At 44.2% G+C, this 8,762-nt stretch overlaps 1 protein-coding gene across 2 annotated transcripts; it reads right to left on the bottom strand.

The window, feature by feature from the left end:
* Nucleotides 1-4,483: 4,483 nt before the first annotated feature.
* Nucleotides 4,484-8,481, bottom strand: LOC125146712 (membrane-spanning 4-domains subfamily A member 4A-like). 2 transcript variants are annotated; one of them, XM_047823467.1, is made up of 6 exons: nt 8,388-8,481; nt 7,542-7,701; nt 6,728-6,784; nt 6,196-6,327; nt 5,101-5,199; nt 4,484-4,662 (listed from the first exon to the last, which is right to left on the bottom strand). In XM_047823467.1, the coding sequence occupies exons 1-6, from the start codon at nt 8,393-8,395 to the stop codon at nt 4,588-4,590; spliced, it is 531 nt and encodes a 176-aa protein (XP_047679423.1). In that variant the 5' UTR covers nt 8,396-8,481; the 3' UTR covers nt 4,484-4,587. The 2 variants fall into 2 exon arrangements, with proteins under 2 accessions (XP_047679423.1, XP_047679424.1); XM_047823468.1 differs by lacking the exons at nt 7,542-7,701; nt 8,388-8,481 and adding an exon at nt 6,979-7,297.
* Between the last annotated feature and the right edge of the window lie 281 nt (nt 8,482-8,762).

Here is an 8,762-nt window from a genome sequence, read left to right as displayed (position 1 = left end):
AGAGAGAGAGAGAGAGAGAGAATCCCAAGCAGGCTCCATGCTCAGCACAGAGCCTGACACAGGGCTCAATCCCCCAACCCTGGGATCATGACCTGAGCCAAAATAAAGAGTCAGACGCTCAACACACTGAGCCACCCAGGCGCCCCCAGTTATAATCTTTGAGTATGACTTTTGAGCCTCTGTACAAGCCTGGGGGTTTCAAATTCAGTAGATTGCCCTATTCTGTTTGCTTCTCAGTGCACGTTCTTCTTGGATGCCTTCCCAGACCAGACTGCCCATTTGAATTACAAGCTCACGAGTGCTTCAGAAAACACAGAAGACTCTCCTGAGCTGCAGGGAAAAAATAATTTTCTCCTCCTTGATGTGTGAAAGACTACTAGGGAACGCTTTTCTTCCTGCAACAGCCAATAGCCTACTGTCTTCTTTGGCATGTTTAGCTAGTTTCTTTACTGAGAAATTCCTCCCACGTGTTTACTGTGATGGTTAATGTTATGTCCACTTGGTTGGGCCACAGTCCCCAATTATTTGATCAAACCATTATTCTAGATGTTTCTGTGAAGGCATTTTTTAGAGGAGATTCACATTTAAGTTGGTGGACTTGAGTAAGACAGATTACCCTTTGTAATGTGGGTGGGCCTTGTCCAAGCAGTTGAAAGTCTTAGCAGAAAGAAGACTGACTTTCCAAGAGAAAGCAGCAGACTGCCTTTGGACTCAAAATGCAACATCTTTTCTTCCCTGGGCTGGATCTCCAAACTACTGGGCTACCCTGCAGGTTTTGGACTTGCGAGCCTTGATAATTGTGTGAGCCAGTTCTTTGAAATAAATCTCTCTCTCCTCTCTTGATAGATAGATGGATAGATACATGAATACATAGACAGATACAGAAATAGTTATAGATATCCCTTATTGGTTCTATTATAGTTTATAGATATAACTAGCCACCAAGGGACGGTGATATTATACTCTCAATGGCTATCTTAGAAGAAACCCTGCATGGCCCTTCTACAGGGCAGCAAAAAGGTAATTCCTCCAAAAAGGTAATGTCCCTGCAGGAGGTTACCATCTGTGTGCATTATTCTACCCAAAATAGTAGTTTTGTTCTCTTTTGAGTGGTCCGGACTTAAGCACCAAGTACTGAGATTTGAGAAATACCCGATAAATATTATTTATCTTCCTTCATCATCTTTCTACCCTCTTGAAAAATAATCAAGTAAAACAGAAGAAGATCAAAAGGTCTGACAATGGTAGATGTGGCTTATAACTGGTGGCTGCTCGATTTCCCAAGAGTGGGTCTCAGAATGACACAACCATGCAAAGTCATGGCAGGGGTGGCCCCACACAGGGTTAGCACACCGTCACGGGCAGCAGCCCATTTTTCCATAGGGAGCAGTAACTCTCTACATGATGCCAGGTCCCTCCTCCCTGGTGTAACAGACTGCTTCCTCCTTTATGTGGAAGTAGGAAGTGATGGATAAGAAAAAGGCCAGAAATGTTGCTCTGGTGGAGCTCCCTCCCCCTGGAAGGAAACACCCTTGGAAGAGAAAGCAACCCTCCAGCCATACCACACCGCCCAATAGTTACCCCTGTTGTATAGATGGGAGAATTCAGATCTAGCAAAGATAAGATCTACTCCTGTAAGGGGTGCCTGGGTGGCTCAGCCAGTTCACTGAGTTGGATGACTCTTGGGGTTTGGCTTAGGTCACGGTCTCGCAATGAGTGAGTTTGAGCCCCGTGTCGGGCTCCACACTACTAGCGCGAAGCCTGCTTTGGATTCTCTCTCTCTCCCTCTCCCTTTGCCCCTCCCCTGCTCTTTCTCTCCCTCTCTCAAAATAAATAAATAAACTTAAAAGAAAAAACCACTGCTGAAAGTCACACCATTCATAAGTAGTTTGACTATAGTTCATGCCCGAGTCTATCTATTGTGGGGGAATCTATTCATGCACTATTCTTTATAAAACAACACTAGCTTTTCATAGGAAATAGAGAACCCCTTTGGTATGCTTTATGCCAATGAAATGGGAGTTGAGGCATTTAAGGAGCTGGCATTGCAAATACGCACATTCTCATAAAGATCATGGCCTGGTGGTTTACAGAAAGATTCTCATAACTGGATTAACTGAAGGATCTGAAACAAAATAAAAAGAAAAGAAAAATAATGAGGAAATCTCTAACATGAATTATTGGGTAGGCTTAATTATCATTTTCAAAAATAATCAGAATCCTCTCTCTCCGTGGTCTGGGCATCTCCCCGTGAGGATAGACCATATGCGCCATTACTCTGCTTCCTCTGATGTGTCCCTTCCTCGCTTCATCCATCATAGACCTACTGAGGTTGCCACATGGAGTTGTGGTTCATTAATTTTCACTGCTTTATAATGTTCCTAAGTGTGTACATATTCTCCTCTCTCGTGTGTGTGTGTGTGTCCATTTATTTATTTGTTCAAATACATAAATATAAAAACAAATGAATAAAATTTTTTTGACATCTTGTTTGACAAATTTTTCATTTGTATTTGTGTGTGTGTGTGTATATATATATATATATATATAATCCACCATGCTATATAGATGGATGTTTGCATTGTTTCAATTGTTTGCTATCCTTCCTTTAAGATACCTTGCGGTGCCTGACTCCCAGTCTACATGAGTACAAGTGTACTCTTGGGTCTATACCTAGGAGTGCAAGAACTGGTTCTTAGGAAATGCAGTATGCAACTTTATGAGAAAACTTAAAGTGGTTTTCCGAAGTACTTTTTTTAAATCAAATGTCTCCTTCAAAATAAGAGCAAATATTCACATTGGTCTGCATGTTCGCCAACAGCTGGAGTTACCAGGTTCCCTAGTCAGTGGGAAGTTGTGCCCCACTATGGACTTAACTGACATTTCTCTGAAGACTGATGAGGTGAATTTTCTTGTGTTTCTTTTTTATTTGCATGTCCTCGTCTATGAAGTCCTTGTTAATATTTTTTGCCCTTTTCTATGTTTGCTTTTTAAATTGGTTTGCGGCCATCTATAAAGACTCTGCACATTAATCCTGTTGATGTTTTGTGTGTTACAATTATACTCTAGAAAGTTACTTCTTGATTTTTCACTCTATATTTCTTTTGAATTGAAAAATTAATTTTTCACGGACTGTATAAAACATACTTCGGGCAACTTTTCTGCATCTTGTTTGACAAATTTTTCTGTGCCTCAACATAATAATATATCCTTCTACACTGCCTTATAGACTTTGTAGTGGTTTTCTTTTCTAAATTAATCCATTATTCATGTGGAATTGCCTTTTTTTAATGATGTGAGTTATGAGTCCAATTTTACCTTTTTTCCCCCTTAAGATCACTTAAGATTATTGGTCCAGCATCATGGATTTTCCCCACAATGTACATCTGGATCACCCATCGTTTATTAACTGGAAGACAAACCAGTGTCTCCTCAAACAGGACAAATTGCTTAGTAAAGGGTTGTTTACATCTTGCTTTAAAATATGTAGATTCCTGGGTGCCTGGGTAGTCATTAAACATCTGACTTTGGCTCCGGTCATGATCTAATGGCTTGTGAGTTCAAGGTACCACATGGGATGAGCTCGAGCCCTGCTTCAGGTGAGCCCTGCTTTTCTCTCTCTCTCTTTCTCTCTCTCTGTTCACCATGGAATTCTCTCTCTCTCTCTGTCTCTGCCCCTCACTCACTTGTGCCCTCTCTCTCTCTCTCAAAAAAAAAAAAAAAAAAAAAAAAAAGGACATTTTCCTGAATTATCTCTTGGGCCCAATATAATCACAGTCTTTGGCTCGAGCCCCTTCGAAGCCAGCAGTGGAGGGCCAGGCCCTTCTCACACTGCATCTGTGACTCTTTGATTGTCAAATCACTCTCCATGACCACAACCAGAAAATTTATCTACTTTTAAGAACCTGTGTGATTCTATTGGGCCAGAAAGACAATCTAGGATTAGTAATCTTCTTAATTCTTTTTGCAATGTTTGACTCCCGTTTGCCATGTAACATATTTAATGGTTCTGGGAATCAGGATCTAAAGAGCTTTGAGGACTGATTTTTTCTGAATACCACACTGCCCTTGTCTGAGAGTGTCATCAAGGAACATAGGAAGAAAAATATAGGTTATATTCTGTTTGACGCTAGCTAAGAATTCATTGGCAGTAGAAATGTCCTGGATCTTCATCCAGAGAGGCAGAATCTGAAAAAAACTAGGGACACATGGAGCTGTTGGAATAAGAAGTAACCAACATGGACTTCTTTCCTCTGGTGAAAGATTCAGCACGACATGGACTGATACAAGAAAATCTGAATCAAGCAACTTATTTCCATTTACACAGATTTGGAGACCTTAAAATGACACTGTTTCCTGAGTCCTTGAAAAGCTGGTAGATCGTACGGTGGGGAATCAAAAGAATAATCCTCATCAGCAAATAAAAGCAATCTTTATTATCCTGTGTTTTGTCACAGCAAGATTCCATGTATGTAAACTTAAGAACAGTCAGACAGATGTACTCTCAGTCTTAGTCCCATGTGGTAAACAGCCAACAGAGGGAGATTCGATAGGTCAAACTGACTGGAAATGCCACACCGCAGGGATCTATTGAAATGCGACCTCATCATACAAATGGTCAGGAGAGGGGCTGTTGTCATTATTTGGCAAGAAAACCACCACCTGTGGAAAAATCAGAACATTAGATTCTTGTAGTCGACAATAGGGAGAAAGAAACCATCTCATTTGCTTTAGAAACCGTATGGTCACTGAGCACCTTCCTTCTGAATCCTGATACTTTGCAGGTCTAGGTTCCCATTCTTGCCTTAACCTTCCTTTCCCTACACCTCTTCAACAATGCCAGAAGTGACCTTCATTCGAGAAAAAGAGGACTCTTCAGTGTCTAGGGATAGTTCTTTGGCTGAGTGTGGTTGGCTATTTCCCTGTGTCTCCCCCTGTGTCACTTCCTTCAAAGGAGATAAAGACTTTATACATGGAACAGCACTTTCCCTCTTCCTAATCTTCCCCACAAAAAGAATAGAGGACACACACAGAGAACAAAGCAGAGTAGAGAGAGAGAGAGAGAGAGAGAGAGACCCTGTAAAGACCCAGAACACTCACCTTGTTGACGAAACAGGCCGCCCTGCACACAAATATGGAGAGAGCCAGAGCAATGCAGCCTTCTGCCAGAGACAAGAGCAGCAGTCCGGTTAGCATGCCCTGGAAAACACATGGAAGGCTATAGAAGACACAGGCTATAGAAGACAGAAAAACAGGTATTGTAAGAGAGAAAATTGTGGGGGCGCCTGGGTGGCGCAGTCGGTTAAGCGTCCGACTTCAGCCAGGTCACGATCTCGCGGTCCGTGAGTTCGAGCCCCGCGTCGGGCTCTGGGCTGATGGCTCAGAGCCTGGAGCCTGTTTCTGATTCTGTGTCTCCCTCTCTCTCTGCCCCTCCCCCGTTCATGCTCTGTCTCTCTCTGTCCCAAAAATAAATAAACGTTGAAAAAAAAAAAAATTTTAAAGAGAGAAAATTGTTGGCAAAATTTCACATCTGGCACTAGGAACCCCTTTCCTTAGGAGGGATTCCTGAATTTTCTCCCAATTCAAACAACTTGAAAATGGATTGTTGGAATTCTATTCTTACTCACAGGGTCTAGAATGTCAGGTAAGTCTGGGCGTGTCCATACTGATTTCTGGTGGTTTGTTTGCCTGATTGCTACCCACCTTTCATGACCAGTGTTGACTTTTGGGCCTTACACGTCTCCTTTGGTCCGTCGGCCGTTGTTCCTTATGACACAGGACACCCTACAGTTAACCCTCTGAACTTCTCCCTCACTCTGCAATTCAAATACCAACACACCCTCCCCAGTCATATCAGGTGGTTGTTCATGGAGCACCGGGAACACCAGTTTTTCTTTTTTCTCTTCGGATGGCTTTTCAAATCAAGAGAAAAGTGCCCCAGGGAAAACTGAGTTCTTGCAGAATTTTCCACTCACCAACCACACATCGGGGCCTTCAGACACGAATGGTACTAAAAAGCTAACTTTTTTTTGCTCAGTACTCCCAGCAAGACGCAAAAGGCTAGGTTCCTTAGCCTTCAGGAGAGTGTCCAGAATCTAAGTAAGCAACGGCTGCCAATTCCATGGTGAGAATTAAGAGAAAAATTCAAACAAAACCAGTTAACAGGTTTCCGTGACTGCGACCGGATATACTTACTATAAATGCAACTTCATAGGAAGACTTCCACATCACTGTGTCATACATGATTATTTCTTCAAAAATTATCACAATTATGCCAATGCCTGCTACGGTGGCACTGACTGTATTCATTCCCAGGCTGCCTTGGATCTGAAGGAGAATAAGAGAGAAGAGTTGTTGCAAACCTTTCTCGTGTTCTTCCCAGGTTAGATGTGCCAGTCGGGGACATTCAGCTCATCTGAGCTGAGTCTGGGAGTTTACTTGGAGATCTTCCCCAGTTTAAAAAGGAACTTCTGGTAAAGTCGTGGTTTTGACTCCCTCAGGCGCTCTCGTATAGCAAGCACGTGGGCACGTGGAACCTCACAGAGCACAGAGCTGAGCCCACCATTCTTGCCTAAGTGCCACGAAGGAAGCCCTTCTAGGGATCCCCCTGGAACCACTTCTAGGGTCCACTTCGAGAGAACCAGCAAGTTGTAGGTGCCCTAGCCTTGTAGCTGAACAGCTCCTTACTTCACTAGACCCATCCGAGCCTCCGCAAGGAAACACTTACCAAACCCTTGGTTACTTTCCTTCCAGCAGCAATGGACAGCGCTCCAGATATGAAGAACTGACCAGAGAGAGAAAACCCACTCAGAGCTTGTCCCATCCACCTGATTTCCCCCACTCCCCTGCCAGTGTTATCTACCCAGTCAGCCCAAGATTAGGACCTAAACAGCAGTGCATGGGTTTTTGAGAGACAAGGATGAAGGTCTTGAAGACCCTTGAAAAATTTGAAACACTGGAACAATCACTAATACTCACAGAGAAGGGTCCCCATAGGTGATAGCGTATTTCAGTGGTAAGGCAAAATTGAGAATCATAGTCATATAGGGGGAAAGTACTGATTGTCACACCCAGGCACAGTATTATCAGCCCAATCAGGATCTGAGCCACCTGGAAGGTAAGAGACATCCTATGAGGGGCAGCTTCTCAGGAGGAAGATTCTCTCTCAGATCAGTGCCTGTTAACTTCTTCCCACCGCTGAGACCCCAAGCCTGAGAAGGTCCCAGGAAGGTGACAGTCTACAGAGCGAATCTTTTTCCTTGTCCAATGCAGGACACTGACGTTAGTCTGAAAGTATTTATTCCTATAATTACTACCTAAGTAGAAATTTTTTTTTTTTTTTTAATTCCAGTGGTGGACAGCTTTCCACCATTTCTTTCCACTTCCTGAATCCGTAAGGTCTGTGACGTTCAGGATGGTTCCGTTCAGCTCACGACCACCGTCAATGATCTAGAGAAGGGGGTATTGTGAGGAAACCCCAGTCTTGTGTCAGGAAGCCTGCCCCTCCCCACAGCCTGCACTCTGATCTCGGGCCCACTCACCCCTAAGACCTGGGGCTGCCCCTTCAGGAAGAGCAGCAGACTCTGCTGCTGCGAGGGCAAAACCCAGGTACCTGGCCAGTGTGGTTGGGTTATACTCTCACTCTCAGGAAGGTTTATCGTGTAGTCCCGGGCTGTCTCTGCCTCAAATGTCCCTGTGTTTCTGTTGGCACCAGGAAAGAAAACACTTCTCAGCATGGATTCACTTTTTTTAAAGGTTTATTTATTTTTGAGAGAGAGAGAAAGCAAGTGGGGGAGGAATGGGCGGGGGGGGGGGGGTGGGAGGAGGACAGAGGATCCAAAGCAGGCCCCGCCCTGACAGCGGCCATCTCCACGCGGGGCTCAAACCCACAAACTGCAAGATTGATGACCTGAGCCAAAGTCAGCCGCTCAATTGACTGAGCCACCCAGGCGCCCCCTTAGCATTTCACTTTTAAATATCTTCTTTGTTCCTCAGCAAATCCAGGGACAGGGGATTTGGTGTCTCTGGCATAACCCAGAGTTTTCCTTCTATCCCGGTTCCCATACCTACCCAAGCAGTCAGCTCAGAATAATCTAGACTGCGTTCCAGCTGCCTCTCCTTGGCAATGTGCACACAGTTATTGATCCTAAAGCAGAGACTCTAAACCTTGTAAGACTGAAAGCCAGATATTTACCTTCTGCTCATATTCCAGAAGCAAAAGCAACTGCCCGCTCACAGCAAGATTTCAAGCAAGATTTTTCCATTCACAAATTTTCTCTAGCTCAACTTACGGAATGCCCCATAGTCGGGACACTTGTATGCCTCCCACCTAGACGCCTTCTCGGAGACAAAGCATGGGGTAAAGATGAGAAAAGATTTCTTCCTACCTATGCATCTCTTCAGCACACACAAATGGGTGGTTGTGCCTTCTGCGACGTGGTCTCGAATTCACAGCGTTCAAAGACAGTGACCTGCTCTGATGTATGATGCATGAAGAAGACTCTGCTCGGGGTCCCGGTTGGCCATTTGTTTCCTGTGACTTATCTCAACCTTCCCAGATGAGTATCTGTGATGTGCTTCAGCTAAGATAATAATCGAGCTCCACTTCTCACACATAAAGACTGTATCAAAGGGCACACGTGTTCTCAACACCAGCTCCTCCCCACTGCTGTGCTCCTCTTCGGGACTAGGCAGAAGTCTGTGTTTGCCCAGATCCTCAACGACTGGGACCCACACCGATGGGGTGTTGGAGTGGTGGGGTT

The sequence above is a fragment of the Prionailurus viverrinus genome, chromosome D1 (genome assembly GCF_022837055.1).
Source record: "Prionailurus viverrinus isolate Anna chromosome D1, UM_Priviv_1.0, whole genome shotgun sequence".
Classification (NCBI taxonomy): Eukaryota; Metazoa; Chordata; class Mammalia; order Carnivora; family Felidae; genus Prionailurus; species Prionailurus viverrinus.
Note: the sequence above shows the minus strand (reverse complement) of the source record. Positions and strands in the feature narration are given on the sequence as shown.